The 23,722-nt window shown below is 42.9% G+C and overlaps 1 protein-coding gene across 1 annotated transcript in view; it reads left to right on the top strand.

Annotated features, from left to right (window-relative positions):
- LOC311125101 (thyrotropin-releasing hormone-degrading ectoenzyme-like) overlaps positions 1-15,273 on the top strand; it is a gene marked incomplete at both ends in the record, with an annotated part of 43,855 nt that extends 28,582 nt beyond the window's left edge. The window contains one exon of the mRNA XM_084199172.1: positions 15,136-15,273. Coding sequence (XP_084055298.1) covers positions 15,136-15,273 — 138 coding nt within the window. The remainder of the gene's footprint in view (positions 1-15,135) is intronic.
- Between the last annotated feature and the right edge of the window lie 8,449 nt (positions 15,274-23,722).

Here is a 23,722-nt window from a genome sequence, read left to right as displayed (position 1 = left end):
GGTACATAGACAAGGAGCAGTTTATTATAATGACTCTGTCAGTTGGTACATAGACAAGGAGCAGTTTATTATAATGACTCTGTCAGTTGGTACATAGACAAGGAACAGTTTATTATAATGACTCTGTCAGTTGGTACATAGACAAGGAGCAGTTCATTCTAATGACTCTGTCAGTTGGTACATAGACAAGGAACAGTTTATTATAATGACTCTGTCAGTTGGTACATAGACAAGGAGCAGTTTATTATAATGACTCTGTCAGTTGGTACATAGACAAGGAGCAGTTCATTCTAATGACTCTGTCAGTTGGTACATAGACAAGGAACAGTTTATTATAATGACTCTGTCAGTTGGTACATAGACAAGGAGCAGTTCATTATAATGACTCTGTCAGTTGGTACATAGACAAGGAGCAGTTTATTCTAATGACTCTGTCAGTTGGTACATAGACAAGGAGCAGTTTATTATAATGACTCTGTCAGTTGGTACATAGACAAGGAGCAGTTCATTCTAATGACTCTGTCAGTTGGTACATAGACAAGGAGCAGTTTATTATAATGACTCTGTCAGTTGGTACATAGACAAGGAACAGTTTATTATAATGACTCTGTCAGTTGGTACATAGACAAGGAGCAGTTCATTCTAATGACTCTGTCAGTTGGTACATAGACAAGGAGCAGTTTATTATAATGACTCTGTCAGTTGGTACATAGACAAGGAGCAGTTTATTCTAATGACTCTGTCAGTTGGTACATAGACAAGGAGCAGTTTATTATAATGACTCTGTCAGTTGGTACATAGACAAGGAGCAGTTTATTATAATGACTCTGTCAGTTGGTACATAGACAAGGAGCAGTTTATTCTAATGACTCTGTCAGTTGGTACATAGACAAGGAGCAGTTTATTATAATGACTCTGTCAGTTGGTACATAGACAAGGAACAGTTTATTATAATGACTCTGTCAGTTGGTACATAGACAAGGAACAGTTTATTATAATGACTCTGTCAGTTGGTACATAGACAAGGAGCAGTTCATTATAATGACTCTGTCAGTTGTTACATAGACAAGGAACAGTTTATTATAATGACTCTGTCAGTTGGTATATAGACAAGGAGCAGTTCATTATAATGACTCTGTCAGTTGGTACATAGACAAGGAGCAGTTTATTATATTGACTCTGTCAGTTGGTACATAGACAAGGAGCAGTTTATTATAATGACTCTGTCAGTTGGTACATAGACAAGGAGCAGTTTATTATAATGACTCTGTCAGTTGGTACATAGACAAGGAGCAGTTTATTATAATGACTCTGTCAGTTGGTACATAGACAAGGAGCAGTTTATTATAATGACTCTGTCAGTTGGTACATAGACAAGGAACAGTTTATTATAATGACTCTGTCAGTTGGTACATAGACAAGGAGCAGTTCATTATAATGACTCTGTCAGTTGGTACATAGACAAGGAACAGTTTATTATAATGACTCTGTCAGTTGGTACATAGACAAGGAGCAGTTTATTATAATGACTCTGTCAGTTGGTACATAGACAAGGAGCAGTTTATTATAATGACTCTGTCAGTTGGTACATAGACAAGGAGCAGTTTATTATAATGACTCTGTCAGTTGGTACATAGACAAGGAGCAGTTTATTATAATGACTCTGTCAGTTGGTACATAGACAAGGAGCAGTTTATTATAATGACTCTGTCAGTTGGTACATAGACAAGGAGCAGTTTATTATAATGACTCTGTCAGTTGGTACATAGACAAGGAGCAGTTCATTCTAATGACTCTGTCAGTTGGTACATAGACAAGGAGCAGTTTATTATAATGACTCTGTCAGTTGGTACATAGACAAGGAGCAGTTTATTATAATGACTCTGTCAGTTGGTACATAGACAAGGAGCAGTTTATTCTCTATTTACCAAACAATATACAATACTGTTATGTAACTGATTAGTCTGTCCATACTGTTTACATCTAGCATGATAAACCACTAACTTCCTGCTTTAACCGTTCCATCTGAAACCCTTCAATTTAAATTAGACCCGTTTTCATTCCTTGTTCAACATCGTTTAGGGGCCGATGCGTTCATGCATCTCTCACTTCCATTAAAATAATCTCTCATAAAGAGTTTGGTGTGTGGAACAAAATGTTGTTTGGTAAATGTCATTTTCAGTTCCCTCCAAGTTTCCAGACAGAGGTGTATTTATGCTGATGTGGAAAACAAAGTTAGTTTTTTATGCATTTCCAGTTTCCAAGGTGTTAAAAACTAAGTGACAGGCCATAAATGTTGCATTGCGGTAGTAATTTACACTGATCTAAACAGTGACAGGCCATAAATGTTGCATTGCGGTAGTAATTTACACTGATCTAAACAGTGACAGGCCATAAATGTTGCATTGCGGTAGTAATTTACACTGATCTAAACAGTGACAGGCCATAAATGTTGCATTGCAGTAGTAATTTACACTGATCTAAACAGTGAGCGCCAAGTCTAGGTCCAAAAGGCTTCTCAACAGCTTCTACCCCCAAGCCATAAGACTCCTTAACAGCTTCTACCCCCAAGCCATAAGACTCCTTAACAGCTTCTACCCCCAAGGCATAAGGCTCCTGAACAGCTTCTACCCCCAAGCCATAAGACTCCTTAACAGCTTCTACCCCCAAGCCATAAGACTCCTTAACAGCTTCTACCCCCAAGCCATAAGGCTTCTTAACAGCTTCTACCCCCAAGCCATAAGGCTCCTGAACAGCTTCTACCCCCAAGCCATAAGACTCCTTAACAGCTTATACCCCCAAGCCATAAGACTCCTTAACAGCTTCTACCCCCAAGCCATAAGACTCCTTAACAGCTTCTACCCCCAAGCCATAAGACTCCTGAACAGCTTCTACCCCCAAGCCATAAGACTCCTGAACAGCTTCTACCCCCAAGCCATAAGACTCCTGAACAGCTTCTACCCCCAAGCCATAAGACTCCTGAACAGCTGATCATGGCTACCGGGACTATTTGCAGGGGGACACGTCTTGCACTGCAGGATTTGAGTCCCTGGCGGCGTAGTGTGTTACTGATGGTAAGCTTTGTTACTTTGGTCCCAGCTCTCTGCAGGTCATTCACTAGGTCCCCCCGTGTGGTTCTGGGATTTTTGCTCACCGTTCTTGTGATCATTTTGACCCCACGGTGTGAGATCTTGCGTGGAGCCCCAGATCGAGGGAGATTATCAGTGGTCTTGTATGTCTTCCATTTCCTAATAATTGCTCCCACAGTTGATTTATTCAAACCAAGCTGCTTACCTATTGCAGATTCAGTCTTCCCAGCCTGGTGCAGGTCTACAATTTTGTGTCTGGTGTCCTTTGACAGCTCTTTGGTCTTGGCCATAGTGGAGTTTGGAGTGTGACTGTTTGAGGTTGTGGACAGGTGTCTTTTATACTGATAACAAGTTCAAACAGGTGCCATTAATACAGGTAACGAGTGGAGGACAGAGGAGCCTCTTAAAGAAGAAGTTACAGGTCTGTGAGAGCCAGAAATCTTGCTTGTTTGTAGGTGACCAAATACTTATTTTCCACCATAATTTGCAAATAAATTCATTAAAATCCTACAATGTGATTTTCAGGAAAAAAAATTCTCAATTTGTCTGTCATAGTTGACGTGTACCTATGATGAAAATTACAGGCCTCTTTCATCGTTTTAAGTGGGAGAACTTGCACAATTCGTGGCTGACTAAATACTTTTTTTCCCCACTGTACATATTACCTCAATTACCTCGACTACCCAGTGCCTCTGCACATTGACTCTGTACTGGTACCCCCTGTATATAATATGTATATAGCCTCCCTACTGTTATTACATCGACTAACACATTGACTCTGTACCGGTACCCCCCTATATATAATATGTATATAGCCTCCCTACTGTTATTACCTCCACTAACACATTGACTCTGTACCGGTACCCCCTGTATATAGCCTCCCTACTGTTATTACCTCCACTAACACATTGACTCTGTACCGGTACCCCCTGTATATAGCCTCCCTACTGTTATTACCTCCACTAACACATTGACTCTGTACCGGTACCCCCTGTATATAGCCTCCCTACTGTTATTACCTCCACTAACACATTGACTCTGTACCGGTACCCCCCTGTATATAGCCTCCCTACTGTTATTACCTCCACTAACACATTGACTCTGTACCGGTACCCCCTGTATATAGCCTCCCTACTGTTATTACATCGACTAACACATTGACTCTGTACCGGTACCCCCTGTATATAGCCTCCCTACTGTTATTACATCGACTAACACATTGACTCTGTACCGGTACCCCCTGTATATAGCCTCCCTACTGTTATTACATCGACTAACACATTGACTCTGTACCGGTACCCCCTGTATATAGCCTCCCTACTGTTATTACCTCCACTAACACATTGACTCTGTACCGGTACCCCCTGTATATAGCCTCCCTACTGTTATTACATCGACTAACACATTGACTCTGTACCGGTACTGTCACGGTTTCGGCCGAGGCTGCTCCTCCTCCTTGCTCGGGCAGGCTTCGGCGTTCGTCGTCCCCGGAGTACTAGCTGCCACCGTTGAATGTTATCGATGTTTGTTTGGTTTTGTCTTCCTTGTTCACCTGTTTCCATTTAGTGTTCATTATGTCCCCTATAAGTTTCTCGTTTTGTTTGTAGTTAGTTGTGTGTAATTGTACGCCTGTCTGTTGGGGTTTGTTGGATTTTGCATTCTCGTATTCAAGAGTAGTTACGCACTGTTTGCGCATCTCTTGTATTTAGTGTTTTACGCACGGTCTGCGTATCACTCGCCTCCGTCGTTTGAGGCTCTTTATTTTGTATTTGTCCTTTTCCTGACTAGTAAAGTCTGTTTGGATTAAGCTTCTGTGTCCTGCGCCTGACTCCACCACCACATCGACATCAGTACCACTGACAGGAACCCCCTGTATATAGCCTCACTTCTGTTATGTTGCATTGTGGTAGTAATTTACACTGATCTAAACAGTTACAGGCCATAAATGTTGCATTGTGGTAGTAATTTACACTGATCTAAACAGTGACAGGCCATAAATGTCGCATTGCGGTAGTAATTTACACTGATCTAAACAGTGACAGGCCATAAATGTCGCATTGCAGTAGTCATTTACACTGATCTAAACAGTGACAGGCCATAAATGTCGCATTGTGGTAGTAATTTACTCTGATTTCATCTTAGTAGCGACGGCAGCATTTTAATTGAAAGTCGTACCGTTCCCTGTGGGGGACTCATTGAAGACCCATATCTCACTGCATGGTTACTAGGCCACTTGACATGCAGTGCAACGCACTGGACTGGACTGTACCATCACACAGTACCAATATCGCACTGGACTGGACTGTACCATCACACAGTACCAATATCGCACTGGACTGGACTGTACCATCACAGAGTACCAATATCACACTACTGGACTGGACTGTACCATCACAGAGTACCAATATCGCACTGGACTGGACTGTACCATCACACAGTACCAATATCACACTGGACTGGACTGGACTGTACCATCTCACAGTACCAATATCACACTGGACTGGACTGATACGTACATAACTCATATTCAGCCCATACCCCAGCTAGCTAGCTGACTGATGTTGATACGTACATAACCCATATTCAGCCCATACCCCAGCTAGCTAGCTGACTGATGTTGATATATACATAACTCATATTCAGCCCATACCCCAGCTAGATAGCTGACTGATGTTGATACGTACATAACCCATATTCAGCCCAAACCCCAGCTAGCTAGCTGACTGATATGTGATCTTCACTTCTTGCTGTAATGTAATGCGTATGTTGAGATATTCTACTAAAGCACCATTCACAGGAAAGGCCTAAGAGACCCAATTAATACAAACATGAATATGAACAATTATGCAAATCATACTTTACTCTCCTATAAGCTCTCCGCTGAGCTGTGTCTGTGATTCAATTAGAGATACGTTGTTATGTCTGACAGGTTAATGAAATATAACCCACGTTATGTCTGACAGGTTAATGAAATATAACCCACGTTTGTTCAGCTACAGGTGCGTTGTTATGACAAAGAATTGTGTTGAACATAAATGGAGTTTACAGTGTATAGAAAACAAATAATTGAATGCATTCAGTGGAAATATTATTCATGTGATATTGAATTTGCGACAGTATATTATTAATGAAAATGAACTACCATTGTGATATTTCTTTCATCATGGAATTATGATCACTCTTACCATAGAGATCCTATAAATTATGTGTAATTCTATAGCTGTCTGTGAACCCACTGCTTAACTAAGACATTGCTAAGGCAACCACATCGTTTGGAATATTAAGAGTATCTATGGAAGACACCCCTGTCTATTAATAGCTTAAGGTATCGTCCTACATGGCACCCTCTTCCCCTATATACACCGAGTATACTTATGCAATAAGGCCCGAGGGGGGTGTGGTAAATGGCCAATATAACACGGCTAAGGGCTGTTCTTATGCACAACGCAACGCCTGGACACAGCCCTTAGCCGTGGTATATTGGCCATATATCACAAACCCCACAAGATGCCTTATTGCTATTATAAACTGTTTACAAATGTAATTAGAGCAGTACAAATAAATGTTTTGTCATAGGGTTTTGGTATACGTGATCATTTCCATGCATCATCAATATACCAAACAGCCCAGTGAAACAGTGGCCCATACTTCAAAACTCTCTTTGTTCTAGAACACAACAATCATCACTTCAGTTATTCTCGTCAGTTTCAAGTCTTTGTCCCTTTTGTTGATGTGATGAATTTGATTCAGATACACACAGGGAGACACAGACGAGGCTTCTCTGAGTGTCTCTAGATGCAACAGCTCTGTATGGAAAATAAACACTCATATCAGTTTCTATTCACATTAGATAAGACCGTCATTAGCATGACAAAACGGAACACAATAATATCCCAGTGTTCCAACCATAGATCAGAATGATTCTAGTTCTATAGTTCTAACACCATTGGAAGCCTTTCTCTGACTCTGTGACTGTGCAGGCAGTGTATCGTGATACTGGCTTCCGTATTTAGATGAGTTAAGGTGCAAATTGGCTGATGTCTGACCTCTCTTTTTTTGGAAGGAGGCGTACGATGCCGCCCTCATGCTCTTAAGGAAAGAAAGACAGTGTGACTCATCCATTGGGAAAGTGTCTAAATGAAGAGAACAACATCCTCCTGTCTCTCTCTCTCTCTCTCTCTCTGCTTTGTTAACATGCAGTCCTGTTACACAGAGATAAACAAAGAGGGTGAAAAAGAGAGTTCAGGTATTAATATTCACACATTCATTTTTCTGAAGTTCTCAGAAGTGGACAGTTTTCAGCAAACCCTTTACCCTTCCTGATCAGACATACAAGTCAAAAGTTTGGACACACCATACTCATTCCAGGAATGTTCTTTATTTTTACTATTTTCTACATTGTAGAATAATAGTGAAGACATCGAAACTATGAAATAACACATATGGAATCATGTAGTAACCAAAAAAGTGTTAAACAAATCAAAATATATATTTTATATTTGAGATTCTTCAAAGTAGCCATCCTTTGCCTTGATGACAGCTTTGCACACTCTTGGCATTCTCTCAACCAGCTTCATGAGGTAGTCACCTGGAATGCATTTTAATTAACAGGTGTGCCTTGTTAAAAGTTAATTTGTGGGGGGGGGGGGGGGGGGGGGTATACAGAAGATAGCCCTAAAAGACCAAGTCCATATTATGGAAATTAGCAAAGAGAAATGACAGTCCGTCATTACTTTAATACATGAAGGTCAGTCAATACGGAACATTTCAATAACTTTTACATTTTCTTCAAGTGCAGTCGTAAAAACCATCAAGCACTATGATGAAACTGGCTCTCATGAGGACCGCCACAGGAAAGGAAGAGCCAGAGTTACCTCTTCTGCAGAGTATAAGTTCATTAGAGTTGACTGCACCTCAGATTGTAGCCCAAATAAATACTTCACAGAGTTCAAGTAACAGACAAAATCAACATCAACAACAACTGTTCAGAGGAGACCGCGTGAATCAGGCCTTCATGGCCGAATTGCTGCAAGGAAACCACTACTAAAGGACACTAATAATAAGAAGAGACTTGCTTGGGCCAAGAATCACAAGCAATGGACATTAGACCGGTGGAAATTGGACCTTTAGTCTGGAGTCCAAATTTGAGATTTTTGGTTCCAACCGCCGTGTCTTTGTGAGATGCAGAGTAGGTGAACGGATGATCTCCGCATGTGTGGTTCCCACCGTGAAGCATGGAGGAGGTGTGATGGTGTGGGGGTGCTTTGCTGGTGACACTGTATGTGATTTATTTAGAATTCAAGGCACACTTAACCGGCATGGCTACCACAGCATTCTGCAGCGATATGCCATCCCATCTGGTTTGCGCTTATTGGGACTATCATTTGTTTTTCAACAAGACAATGACACAAAACACACCTCCAGGCTGTGTAAGGGCTATTTGACCAAGAAGGAGAGTGATGGAGTGCTGCATCATATGATCTGGCCTCCACAATCACCCGGCCTCAACCCAATTGAGATGGTTTGGGATGAGTTGGACCACAGAGTGAAGGAAAAGCAGCAAACAAGTGCTCAGCATATGTGGGAACTAATAATAATATAATAATAATAATAATAATATGCCATTTAGCAGATGCTTTTATCCAAAGCGACTTACAGTCATGCGTGCATACATTTTTGTGTATGGGTGGTCCCGGGGATCGAACCCACTACCTTGGCGTTACAAGCGCCGTGCTCTACCAGCTGAGCTACAGAGGACCACAAGACTGTTGGAAAAGCATTCATGAAGCTGGTTGAGAGAATGCCAAGAGTGTGCAAAGCTGTCATCAAGGCAAAGGGTGGCTACTTTGAATAATATATATATTTTGGTTACTACATGATTCCATATGTGTTATTTCATAGTTTTGATGTCTTCACTATTATTCTACAATGTAGAAAATCCAAACTTTTGACTGGTACTGTAGCTCAAAACTAAGTCAGACAGACAAACACAGGGTATCAGCCAAGCGCAGAGCAGTGTAGCCCTTTACACTCGTACCCGTATGCAGGTTTAAAATGGCAGATACCAGACAGTGAAACGCAGTGGGGTATATAGTAACATGACGTCAGAGCTCAGGTTCTCGGCTTCACAGCTCTGACTGACAGCCATTCGGAACTGGAGCACCACGCGCCACAAGACGTTGTGCAATCCCTAACGCTGTAAGATCGTATTTTATAACTTAGCTAGTGATGTTGGCAACAGAACAAGCTTTCAAATGATGCCCACCTGACCCAGATTGCGATTTTATAATGGACTGTTTTTTGGATTGCGTAAACAACAGCAGTAATTGTGTGACGGCGGGGATGCAGGGTTGTGTTCCAAACAAAACAACTACCAGTGTGCTTGCTCTAGTTCCTCAACAGCACAGCAAGGAGAGCTAAAACAAGCACCTTATAGTTGAAGACTCTTCTTTGGGTCATAAAAGTGCATTGAAATTACTTAGGAACTGTGCACACTTTGGAGAGGTGAGTGGCCACTGGGAGACAGCAGTTAGTCCTCTCACTCAAACCCTTGTCATTATTTTTTTTTGTCTTATGTTGCACCCTACCCCACATTTTCCAGGAATTGTCCTATCACGTTACTGAATGTATCCAGAGTATTTTCTGATTTCATTATCAACAAATGCTTCATAAAATCAACAGTGTAATGTTTGGATTCAGTCTCGCGTCAGGTGAACCGTTGTGTCCTCACCTTTAGTCTAATCATTTTACAATTTTCTCCAAACTGTTCCCTTTTCAATTGCTACCATGGTTATGCATATGCTGTTCATATTTCCTCTGTGAGAAACATCTCAATGTAGCCCTATCCATATAGGCCAATTCCCACGAGTGTAAATTGTTAAAAAGGTAATATTGAGGAGTAATGCAACTGGCAGGCTCTGATTGGTGGAGCTGATAAGGAGATATCACTGGGACTCTGAGTTTAGAAGTCTGCCGTTCTGATGACATTGGAGGAGGGATAGTCTTGGAGGGGGATGGACGGAGGGAGGGAGGGAGGGAGGGAGGGAGGGAAGGAGGGAGGGAGGGAGGGAGGGAGGAGGACAGGAGAGGGTGATAGTGGAGGGATGGAGGGAGGATTGGAGGAGGACAGGAGAGGGTGATAGTGGGGGGATGGAGGGAGGATTGGAGGAGGACAGGAGAGGGTGATAGTGGGGGGATGGAGGGAGGGAGGAGGACAGGAGAGGGTGATAGTGGAGGGATGGAGGGAGGATTGGAGGAGGACAGGAGAGGGTGATAGTGGAGGGATGGAGGGAGGATTGGAGGAGGACAGGAGAGGGTGATAGTGGAGGGATGGAGGGAGGGAGGAGGACAGGAGAGGGTGATAGTGGGGGGATGGAGGGAGGATTGGAGGAGGACAGGAGAGGGTGATAGTGGAGGGATGGAGGGAGGATTGGAGGAGGACAGGAGAGGGTGATAGTGGAGGGATGGAGGGAGGATTGGAGGAGGACAGGAGAGGGTGATAGTGGGGGATGGAGGGAGGATTGGAGGAGGACAGGAGAGGGTGATAGTGGGGGGATGGAGGGAGGATTGGAGGAGGACAGGAGAGGGTGATAGTGGAGGGATGGAGGGAGGATTGGAGGAGGACAGGAGAGGGTGATAGTGGAGGGATGGAGGGAGGATTGGAGGAGGACAGGAGAGGGTGATTTTATTTAGTTATTTTAACCCTTATTTTACCAGGTAAGTTGACTGAGAACACGTTCTTATTTACAGCAACGTCCTGGGGAATAGTTACAGGGGAGAGGAGGGGGATGAATGAGCCAATTGGAAGCTGGGGATGATTAGGTGGCCATGATGGTATGAGGGCCAGATTGGGAATTTAGCCAGGACACCGGGGTTAACACCCCTAGTCTTACGATAAGTGCCATGGGATCTTTAGAGTGTCAGGTGACCCGTTTAACATCCCATCCAAAAGACAATGTCCCCAATCACCTCCACTATCACCCTCGCTCCGTTTCTCTCTCTGTTTCTCTCTCTCTGTTTCTCTCTCTCGCTCTCTCTCTCTCTCTGTTTCTCCCTCTCTCTCTCTGTTTCTCTCTCTGTCTCTCCTCTCTCTCTCTCTCTCTCTCTCTCTCTCTCTCTCTCTCTCTCTCTCTCTCTCGCTCTCTCTCTCTCTCTCTCTCTCTCTCTCTCTCTCTCTCTCTCTCTCTCTCTCTCTCTCTCTCTCTCTCTCTCTCTCTCTCTCTCTCTCTCTCTCTCTCTCTCTTCTCTCTCTCTCTCTCTGTCTCTCTCTCTGTCTCTCTCTCTGTTTCTCTCTCTGCTAGACCGCCTGCTGAGGAATGCCACATAAGAAGGAAGGAACTGGCTGTGTCTCAAATGACACCCTGTTCCTTTTTACTTTTGACAGATCTGATCTTCCTGAGGTGTAAGACCTGTGCAGTCGGAGGTGCAGGCAGCTGCTGTGTGTGTGTGTATGTGTGTGTGTGTGTGTGTGTGTGTGTGTGTGTGTGTGTGTGTGTGTGTGTGTGTGTGTGTGTGTGTGTGTGTGCCAAACACTTCCAGGCACAGACCCGACCGCCCAGCGACCCAGTGCTGAGGTAGCAGTCTTAATACAGTGGCAGTGCAGAGAGAGAGAATAACCCAAATGAAATATGATCAGGACTAAACCTCATGTTGAGAACACATATGGTCCAGATGGAGAGTTCTGTTAACTCATTTCATAGAGCAGTTATGTGACTTTCGTGACATCCGCACTTCCTTAGCTGGTCAACACTGTCCCTCTCTATCTTGTTCTCTCTTGTTCTCTCTTGTTCTCTCTTGTTCTCTCTCTCTCTCTCTCTCTCTCTCTCTCTCTCTCTCTCTCTCTCTCTCTCTCTCTCTCTCTCTCTCTCTCTCTCTCTCTCTCTCTCTCTCTCTCTCTTCTCTCTCATTCCTTCCTTCCTTCCCTCCCTCCCTCCTCCCTCCCTCCTCCATGTCTTTCTCTGTGACAGATGATATAATGTCAGTGCTTTATTCTTTGTGTACAGCCAGATAGAGTTGACTGAGCTAGAGGGTCCAGACCATATCGAGACGCTGCACTCTGCACTCCAGACGCTGCTAGTAGCATGTAGATTTGTAAACCGAGGGTGTCCTTCTATTGACACGCTTGTTGAATTATCCAATAGAACGACAATAATTAATGAGGCAGTCTAGACAGTACAGGTGAGTGCAGATAGGCCTAGACAGAGCAACTGTTTTGGTGGTTCCACCCCTTTTTGTTAATTATTTCATATATGCAAATATACCCTGTGTATTTATGCAAATGAGGCAAATATAATAGTCTTTATTTTAACACAAAATATTTTTACTAAATACCTGATAGAATAAGAAAATGTATATATGAGTGCATTTTCAGAAAAAATTAAAAAGTGACATTTCACAATAAATGGAATACCTGAATTCCCACCACAATACCTGAACTCAACTAATAAATTAATTATTTGTCCGTTCCAGGAAAATGTTTTATGTGCTGTAATTCAGTCAATATCTGATGGATTATACAAATTATAAACGTTTGGAGTATCTTCATCCATTGTCCAACTGTTGCATTTATTAGAATGGTTTTTAAAACCCTTTAACAGTTTCGATGACTGTTTTTCCTGCTATCCATAACATCACACTGTTTTTCCTGCTATCCATAACATCACACTGTTTCTACTGCTATCCATAACATCACACTGTTTATCCTGCTATCCATAACATCACACTGTTTTTCCTGCTATCCATAACATCACACTGTTTCTCCTGCTAGCCATAACATCACACTGTTTATCCTGCTAGCCATAACATCACACTGTTTCTACTGCTAGCCATAACATCACACTGTTTATCCTGCTAGCCATAACATCACACTGTTTTTCCTGCTATCCATAACATCACACTGTTTTTCCTGCTAGCCATAATATCACATTCCATTTTTTCCCGACAGGAATATAGACAGAATTTAAACTCTAAACGTATTCTCAAACGTAAAATAACTGCCGTTTGGCCATAGCGATTGATTGTAAAAAATTAGGCAATAGAATTGTTTACTCACGTGAGGCAACAGACATTGTTATTGACTGCATCCCAAATGACACCCTATTCCCTATATAGTGCACTACTTTTGACCAGGGATACAAACATTATTATTATCTGGTTACAGCATCCCTTCTATATTGTAATCAAAAGAATATGGAATACTTAATGTCTTTGAAGAAAGACTACAAAACAAAACCACTGAAAGCTACCCCTGGTATTATCAAAGGGCAATTATATATTACCTAGTGTTCTGAACATTTCTATTAGAGGTAATTTCACCCTAAATTTGCTTTGTGTTGCTTTGAATAATGATCAACTCCTGAATCAGAATCAACTTGTTTGTTTTTTCCATTGAGAGAGATGTTTTGTTTTGTTATTGTTTCATCAAGACGTTTAGAGATGGCACGCAGCAAGGATATTCTGGCCAACATTTACTTCAGTAGATATATTTCTACAGCATCTGTCTCCTCATCCATAGAGAAATATCTAGTTTTGCACAATTAGCATAATTCAGTATTGCATTATAAAGGTTTAATTACTTTTTTAAGAATCAATACACGATCTGTGATGTCTTATTTCCGCCGACTTCTCTCTTCCAGAACAAAAGTTAAAGTTTAATTTTCATGTCTGAGTTGGGTTCACACAAACTGCTTCCATCATCTGACTTGTAAGACATATCGTCGTGATCTAACTCACAAACCCCCAGAAAGTGGAACATTTCATTATAAGGTTTTTCTTTTCCGGCTAAAAGAAAATAGGAAAGAAACAAGAATAGTCATCGAGGGAGAACAGGAGACTTTGCTGTTCCTATTGCACGCTATTGTTACAGTAGTACAATATTGAAAGATTGAACCCATTCGGTATTAGGAGAACAGCCGTGCTGCGGTGTAGCGTCATTGATGCTGTGGAGACTAGGAAGAGACCAGAGCTCTAGAAGGATGTTTTACAAATCACCTGTTGAAATAATAACCACTATGTTGTCTGTTGCAAACATCAAGTTTAACTGGATAGTTATAAGGAGAAACCAGTTATAGTTATAAAGAACTCCATTTAGAGGAATATAATGTTATACAATAAGAACTCCATTTAGAGGAATATAATGTTATACAATATGAACTCCATTAAGAGGAATATAATGTTATACAATAAGAACTCCATTAAGAGGAATATAATGGTATACAATAAGAACTCCATTTAGAGGAATATAATGGTATACAATAAGAACTCCATTTAGAGGAATATAATGGTATACAAAAATAACTCCATTAAGAGGAATATAATGTTATACAATATGAACTCCATTAAGAGGAATATAATGTTATACAATAAGAACTCCATTAAGAGGAATATAATGTTATACAATAAGAACTCCATTAAGAGGAATATAATGGTATACAATAAGAACTCCATTTAGAGGAATATAATGGTATACAAAAATAACTCCATTAAGAGGAATATAATGTTATGAAGAGGTGTGAAGTATGGATTACTTCAGTGTGGGATTATTTCGATTACCAAGATGTTTTTTCTTGTAAATGTTTGGGGTGTTAGTGCATTTCGATGAGCTCTCATCACATTAGAATAATAATTATCTTGGATTAATGGATTATATTGAAATCAAGCATTTCTCAGACTCGTTCAAAGGAATTATCCCCCATCGTCCTCAGTAGGATGAGTTCGATCATTATTACGTACACAGGAAAATACAGTTACCTTGAACCCCCTGAGTTTACCCAAACATGACCTAAATACATACATTTACCTAAGTTTTATAACGTTGTCTCTTTCTAACCTTTATTCAACCAAGTAGTTCCATTAAGGTCAGAAGACGTCTTTATTCAACCAAGTAGTCCCATTGAGATCAGAATACCTCTTTATTTATCCATGTAGTCCCATTGAGGTCAGAAGACCTCTTTCCCAAGTGAGACCTGTGTCTTAAAACTTCCCTGTAGTAGTTGTGTATCATTGACCTCTCTGACCTTTGACCTGTGACCCTGTGACCCCCCCCCAGGAGAAGCAGCGTTTCCTGACTGATGTTCTGCATGAGGTGATGCTGCTGGACGGTCTGGCCAGCTCCCATCCTATCTCTCAGGAGGTGGACGACGCCACAGACATAGACAGAGTGTTCGACTGGATCGCGTACAAGAAGGTAGGCTATTGGCATGACACACACAAAGACACACAGCTATAGATAGAAGCACGCAGCCACGCACGTACACACACATACACACAATTGGCCCAGCGTCGTCCGGGTTTGGCCGGTGTAGGCCGTCATTGTAAATAAGAATTTGTTCTTAACTGACTTGCCTAGTTAAATAAAGGTTAAATAAATAAAAAATTAAAATAATACACACATACACAGATACACACATACACACACACACATACACACACACACATACACACATACACACATACACACATACACACACACACATACACACACACACACACACACACATACACATACACACATACACACACACACATACACACACACACATACACATGCACATACACACACACACACACACACGTACACACACACACACACACACACATACACACATACACACACACATACACACATCCACATACACATACACACACACACACATACACATTCACATACACACACACACACACACACATACACATACACACATACACACATACACATACACACATACACACGTAAAAACTAGGTATACAACTAGGCTTCTTTTCTTCCTAAATCCAAAGTAATCTTTCCTCTGTGTTGATACAGTAACTGGATGATAGGATGATACATTCCCTCTTCACGTATTATATTCCACAGTTACACCTCAACCACACCTTTATTATGATATTCCACAGTTACACCTCAACCACACCTTTATTATGATATTCCACAGTAACACCTCAACCACACCTTTATTATGATATTCCACAGTAACACCTCAACCACACCTTTATTATGATATTCCACAGTTACACCTCAACCACACCTTTATTATGGTATTCCACAGTAACACCTCAACCACACCTTTATTATGATATTCCACAGTAACACCTCAACCACACCTTTATTATGATATTCCACAGTAACACCTCAACCACACCTTTATTATGATATTCCACAGTAACACCTCAACCACACCTTTATTATGATATTCCACAGTTACACCTCAACCACACCTTTATTATGATATTCCACAGTAACACCTCAACCACACCTTTATTATGATATTCCACAGTAACACCTCAACCACACCTTTATTATGATATTCCACAGTAACACCTCAACCACACCTTTATTATGATATTCCACAGTAACACCTCAACCACACCTTTATTATGATATTCCACAGTAACACCTCAACCACACCTTTATTATGATATTCCACAGTAACACCTCAACCACACCTTTATTACATACTAACTACATCCTCCAGCGTTTAGATTGAATTAATTAGCTGGGTGTTTGATGTGAAACAAATTTAATATGTTGGTGTTGTGTTTTTAATATGTTGGTGCTGTGTTTTTAATATGTTGATCTGTTGAATGAGATGAGGTGCAGGGAGGAGTGGAGGAGAGTTGGAGGGAGGAGAGGGAGATATAGAGAGATGGAGTGAGGGAGGAGAGAAGAGGAGGAGAGAGAGAGAGACACACAGAGAGAGAGAGAGAGCGAGAGAGGATGGGAGAGGCTGGTTGGCCCTGGGGTATGATGGCACAATAAACAGTTCATCTAGGGAGGAGGCTGAATCTCAGTAATCACATCTCTCTCCAGATAAATGGTTTTATATAGCCCTGTGAAAGAAACAATGTTCATCACTGCATACCAAGCAACAGACAACAAGTGTACAGATGGAGAAAATCATGTCTCTGTTTCCAAAGTATCTCTATCCTATGAAATATTGTTCATCACTGCATACCAATCAAATCCAATTATATTGGTCGAGCCTCCCGAGTGGCACAGTGGTCTAAGGCACTGCATCGCAGTGCTAGAGGCATCACTACAGACCTGGGTTTGATCCTGGGCTGTATCACAACCGGCTGTGATTGGGAGTCCCATAGGGCGGCGCACAATTGGCCCAACGTCGTCCGGGTTAAGGGAGGGTATGGCTGGGGGGGCTTTACTTGGCTCAACGTGCTCTAGCGACTCCTTGTGGTGGGCCGGGCGCCTGCAGGCTGACCTTGGTCGTCAGGTGAACGGTGTTTCCTCCGACACATTGGTGTGGCTGGTTTCCGGGTTAAGCGGGTGTTAAGAAGCGCAGTTTGGTGGGTCACGTTTCGGAGGATGCATGACTTGACTTTTGCCCCCCGAGCCCGTTGGAGAGTTGCAGCGATGAGACAAGATCGAAATTGGGGAGTAAAAGGGAGGCCAGGTCATCTGATGCAGCATTCCATCACTCTCCTTCTTGTTAAAATAGCCCTTACACAGCCTGGAGGTGTGTTGAGTCATTGTCCTGTTGAAAAACAAATTATAGTCCCACTAAGCGCAAACCAGATAGGATGGCGTATCGCTGCAGAAGGTTAAGTGTGCCTTGAATTCTACATAAATCACAGACAGTGTCACCAGCAAAGCACCCCCACACCATAACACATAACACCATAACACATTTTAGTCATTTTTCATTTTGACATTTTAGTCATTTAGCAGACGCTCTTATCCAGAGCGACTTACAGTTAGTGAGTGCATACATTATAAAAAAAAAAAAATCATACTGGCCCCCCGTGGGAATTGAACCCACAACCCTGGCATTGCAAACGCCATGCTCTACCAACTGAGCTACAGGGGACCACCTCCCCCTCTATGCTTTACGGTGGGAAATACACATGCGGAGATCATCCCGTTCACCCACACCTTGTCTCACAAAAACACGCCGGTTGGAACCAAAAATCTAAAATGTTGACTCATCAGACCAAAGGACAGATTTCCACTGGTCTAATGTCCATTGCTTGTGTTTCTTGGCCCAAGCAAGTCTCTTCTTCTTATTGGTGTCCTTTAGTAGTGGTTTCTTTGCAGCAATCCGACCATGAAGGCCTGATTCACGCAGTCTCCTCCTGAACAGTTGATGTTGAGATGTGTCTGTTACTTGAACTCTGTGAAGCATTTATTTGGGCTGCAATATCTGAGGCTGGTAACTCTAATGAACTTATCCTCTGCAGCAGAAGTAACTATGGATCTTCCTTTCCTGTGGCGGTCCTCATGAGAGCCAGTTTCATTATAGCGCTTGATGGTTTTTGCGACTGCACTTGAAGAAACTTAAAAAGTTATTGAAATGTTCCGGATTGACTGACCTTCATGTCTTAAAGTAATGATGGACTGTTGTTTCTCTTTTGCTTCTTTGAGCTGTTCTTGCCAAAAATATGAACTTGGCTTTTTACCAAATAGGGCTATCTTCTGTATACACCCCCTACCTTGTCACAACACAACTGATTGGCTCAAAGGCATTAAGAAGGAAAGAAATTCCACAAATTAACTTTTAACATGGCACACCTGTTAATTGAAATGCATTCCAGGTGACTACCTCATGAAGCTGGTTGAGAGAATGCCAAGAGTGTGCAAAGCTGTCATCAAGGCAAAGGTTGGCTACTTTGAAGAATCTCAAATAAAAAATATATTTTGATTTGTTTAACACTTTTTTGGTTACTACATGATTCCATATGTGTTATTTCATAGTTTTGATGTCTTTACTATTATTCTACAATGTAGAAAATAGTAAGAAATTAAGAAAAACCCTGGAATGAATAGGTGTGTCCAAACTTTTGACTGGTAGTGTATACACATTTTGCAGATCTTATCACAGGTGCAGTGAAATGCTGATGTTCCTACCTAACAATACAAAACAATACACACAAATCCAAAAAATAAAAAGAGAGGAATTAAGAAATCTAGAAATATCAGAACGAACAATGTCAGAGTCCAGGATATAAATATATATGTATTTGATGGTGTGAATAGACAGTATGGACAGTATATGAATAGAAAAGGTATGTACAGCAGTAATGCTATAGGATGAGTCTTGTCTAGAATACAGTATATACAGTTGAATTCGGAGGTTTACATACACTTAGGTTGGCGTCATTAAAACTCGTTTTTTAACCACTCCACAAATTTCTTGTTAACAAACTATAGTTTTGGCAAGTCGGTTAGGACACAAGTAATTTTCCAACAATTGTTTACAGACAGATTATTTCACTTATAATTCACTGTATCACAATTCCAGGGGGTCAGAAGTTTACATACACTAAGTTGACTGTGCCTTTAAACAGCTTGGGAAATTCCAAAAAATGATGTCATGGCTTTAGAAGCTTCTGATAGGCTAATTGACATCATTTGAGTCAATTGGAGGTGCACCTGTGGATGTATTTCAAGGCCTACCTTCAAACCCAGTGCCTCTTTGCTTGACATCATGGGAAAATCAAAAGAAATCAGCCAAGACCTCAGAATAAAAATTGTAGACCTCCACAAGTCTGGTTCATCCTTGGGAGCAAATTCCAAACGCCAGAAGGTACCACGTTCATCTGTACAAACAATAGTACGTAAGTATAAACACCATGGGACCACACAGCCGTCATACCACTCAGGAAGGAGACGCGTTCTGTCTCCTAGAGATGAACGTACTTTGGTGCGAAAAGTGCAAATAAATCCCAGAACAACAGTAAAGGACCTTGTGAAGATGCTGGAGGAAACAGGTACAAAAGTATCTATATCCACAGTAAAACGAGTCCTATATCCACATAACCTGAAAGGCCGCTCAGCAAAGAAAGAAGCCACTGCTCCAAAACCGCAATAAAAAAGCCAGACTACGGTTTGCAACTGCACATGGGGACAAAGATCGTACTTTTTGGAGAATTGTCCTCTGGTCTGATGAAACAAAAATAGAACTGTTTGGCCATAATGACCATCGTTATGTTTGGAAAATTATGTGGATATATATATGAAGCAACATCTCAAGACATCAGTCAGGAAGTTAAAGCTTGGTCGCAAATGGGTCTTCCAAATGGACAATGACCCCAAGCATACTTACAAAGTTGTGGCAAAATTGCTTAAGGACAACCAAGTCAAGGTATTGGAGTGGCCATCACTAAGCCCTGACCTCAATTCTATAGAAAATGTGTGGGCAGAACTGAAAAAGCGTGTGCGAGCAAGGAGGCCTACAAACCTGACTCAGTTACACCAGCTCTGTCAGGAGGAATGGGCCGAAAATTCACCCAACTTATTGTGGGAAGCTTGTGGAAGGCTACCCGAAATGTTTGACCCAAGTTAAACAATTTAAAGGCGATGCTACCAAATACTAATTGAGTGTATGTAAACTTCTGACCCACTCGGAATGTGATGAAAGAAATAAAAGCTCAAATAAATCATTCTCTCTACTATTATTCTGACATTTCACATTCTTAAAATAAAATGGTGATCCTAACTGACCTAAGAAAGGGATTTTTTACCAGGATTAAATGTCAGGAATTGTGAAAAACTGAGTTTAAATGTATTTGGCTAAGGTGTATGTAAACTTCTGACTTCAATTGTACATATGAAGTGGGTAAAACAGTATGTAAACATTATTAAAGTGTCCAGTGTTCCATGACTATGTACATAGGGCAGCAGTCTCTAAGGTGCAGAGTAGAGTACTGGGTGGTAGCCTGCTAGTAACAGTGACTAAGGTTCAGGGCAGGGTACTGGGTGGAGGCCGGCTAGTGGTGACTATTTAACAGTCTGCTGGCCTGGAGATAGAAGCTCTTTTTCAGTCTCTCGGTCCCAGCTTTGATGCACCTGTAGTGTCTCCTCCTTCTAGATGGTAGCAGGGTGAACAGGCCCTGTAGTGTCTCCTCCTTCTAGATGGTAGCAGGGTGAACAGGCCCTGTAGTGTCTCCTCCTTCTAGATGGTAGCAGGGTGAACAGGCCCTGTAGTGTCTCCTCCTTCTAGATGGTAGCAGGGTGAACAGGCCCTGTAGTGTCTCCTCCTTCTAGATGGTAGCAGGGTGAACAGGCCCTGTAGTGTCTCCTCCTTCTAGATGGTAGCAGGGTGAACAGGCCCTGTAGTGTCTCCTCCTTCTAGATGGTAGCAGGGTGAACAGGCCCTGTAGTGTCTCCTCCTTCTAGATGGTAGCAGGGTGAACAGGCCCTGTAGTGTCTCCTCCTTCTAGATGGTAGCAGGGTGAACAGGCCCTGTAGTGTCTCCTCCTTCTAGATGGTAGCAGGGTGAACAGGCCCTGTAGTGTCTCCTCCTTCTAGATGGTAGCAGGGTGAACAGGCCCTGTAGTGTCTCCTCCTTCTAGATGGTAGCAGGGTGAACAGGCCCTGTAGTGTCTCCTCCTTCTAGATGGTAGCAGGGTGAACAGGCCCTGTAGTGTCTCCTCCTTCTAGATGGTAGCAGGGTGAACAGGCCCTGTAGTGTCTCCTCCTTCTAGATGGTAGCAGGGTGAACAGGCCCTGTAGTGTCTCCTCCTTCTAGATGGTAGCAGGGTGAACAGGCCCTGTAGTGTCTCCTCCTTCTAGATGGTAGCAGGGTGAACAGGCCCTGTAGTGTCTCCTCCTTCTAGATGATAGCAGGGTGAACAGGCCCTGTAGTGTCTCCTCCTTCTAGATGGTAGCAGGGTGAACAGGCCCTGTAGTGTCTCCTCCTTCTAGATGGTAGCAGGGTGAACAGGCCCTGTAGTGTCTCCTCCTTCTAGATGGTAGCAGGGTGAACAGGCCCTGTAGTGTCTCCTCCTTCTAGATGGTAGCAGGGTGAACAGGCCCTGTAGTGTCTCCTCCTTCTAGATGGTAGCAGGGTGAACAGGCCCTGTGGTGTCTCCTCCTTCTAGATGGTAGCAGGGTGAACAGGCCCTGTGGTGTCTCCTCCTTCTAGATGGTAGCAGGGTGAACAGGCCCTGTACTGTCTCCTCCTTCTAGATGGTAGCAGGGTGAACAGGCCCTGTAGTGTCTCCTCCTTCTAGATGGTAGCAGGGTGAACAGGCCCTGTAGTGTCTCCTCCTTCTAGATGGTAGCAGGGTGAACAGGCCCTGTAGTGTCTCCTCCTTCTAGATGGTAGCAGGGTGAACAGGCCCTGTAGTGTCTCCTCCTTCTAGATGGTAGCAGGGTGAACAGGCCCTGTAGTGTCTCCTCCTTCTAGATGGTAGCAGGGTGAACAGGCCCTGTAGTGTCTCCTCCTTCTAGATGGTAGCAGGGTGAACAGGCCCTGTAGTGTCTCCTCCTTCTAGATGGTAGCAGGGTGAACAGGCCCTGTAGTGTCTCCTCCTTCTAGATGGTAGCAGGGTGAACAGGCCCTGTAGTGTCTCCTCCTTCTAGATGGTAGCAGGGTGAACAGGCCCTGTAGTGTCTCCTCCTTCTAGATGGTAGCAGGGTGAACAGGCCCTGTAGTGTCTCCTCCTTCTAGATGGTAGCAGGGTGAACAGGCCCTGTAGTGTCTCCTCCTTCTAGATGGTAGCAGGGTGAACAGGCCCTGTAGTGTCTCCTCCTTCTAGATGGTAGCAGGGTGAACAGGCCCTGTAGTGTCTCCTCCTTCTAGATGGTAGCAGGGTGAACAGGCCCTGTAGTGTCTCCTCCTTCTAGATGGTAGCAGGGTGAACAGGCCCTGTAGTGTCTCCTCCTTCTAGATGGTAGCAGGGTGAACAGGCCCTGTAGTGTCTCCTCCTTCTAGATGGTAGCAGGGTGAACAGGCCAGGTATTAGACAACAAGTCTAACTGTACACGCAGAGAAAAGAAAAGAGGAAAAGCGTTTCTGGAGTGTTCAGAGCCGCTGTCTCCCAATCCTGTTTGGTGTCAGTCATGTTCATCATTGAATACTAAGCATTAGATGGAGAGAAAAAACTATGAAAAGTACTGGTTTTCACAGCAGGACATCCTCAATCCTATTTAGTTGATTTGTGAGTGTCAGTCGGCATGTCTGGGCCGGATCTGAGTGGCATCTCTCCCTCCAAATCTCTGACTCATCTGGTTATCAGACAGCCAGGACCGGGGAGAGATGTGACGAGACGAGAGCCCTGCACTATCTGTTTAGCAGCCGTAGTAGATATTCCCAGCACCGCGGAGCAAATTTAGTCTCAGAGGTGCTTTCTGTCTCGGCGGTCAGTCCGTCGGCTCCCTCACGTCCCAGGGTTATCAGTTTGAGCTGAGCTCCACCCTTCGCCCCTGGCTGTGTTTTAGCCCCTCCTCACCTCTCTCCATGTCCATCTGTATAACCCTCCTTGTCAGTCACACACCATACAACAGACAGAGCCTTTTTATTTATTTTATTGAACTAGGCAAGTCAGTTAAAAACAAACTCTTATTTACAATGACGGCGTACACCGGCCAAACCTGGGCCGCTCTATGTGACTCCCAATCATGGCCGGTTGTGATACAGCCTGGAATCGAACCAGGGGGTCTGTAGTGACGCTGAGATGCAGTGCCTTAGACCGCTGAGCCACTCGGGAACCCTGTTCTCTCTCTCTCTCTCTCTCTCTCTCTCTCTCTCTCTCTCTCTCTCTCTCTCTCTCTCTCTCTCTCTCTCTCTCTCTCTCTCTCTCTCCTCTCTCTCTCTCTCTCTCTCTCTCTCTCTCTCTCTCTCTCTCTCTCTCTCTCTCTCTCTCTCTCTCTCTCTCTCTCTCTCTCTCTCTCTCTCTCTGTC

This window comes from Coregonus lavaretus (genome assembly GCF_964263955.1).
Source record: "Coregonus lavaretus genome assembly, contig: HAP1_SCAFFOLD_4074, whole genome shotgun sequence".
In the NCBI taxonomy this organism is placed as follows: domain Eukaryota; kingdom Metazoa; phylum Chordata; class Actinopteri; order Salmoniformes; family Salmonidae; genus Coregonus; species Coregonus lavaretus.
The sequence above is the reverse complement of the archived record's forward strand: the minus strand, read 5'-3'. Positions and strand labels throughout refer to the sequence as shown.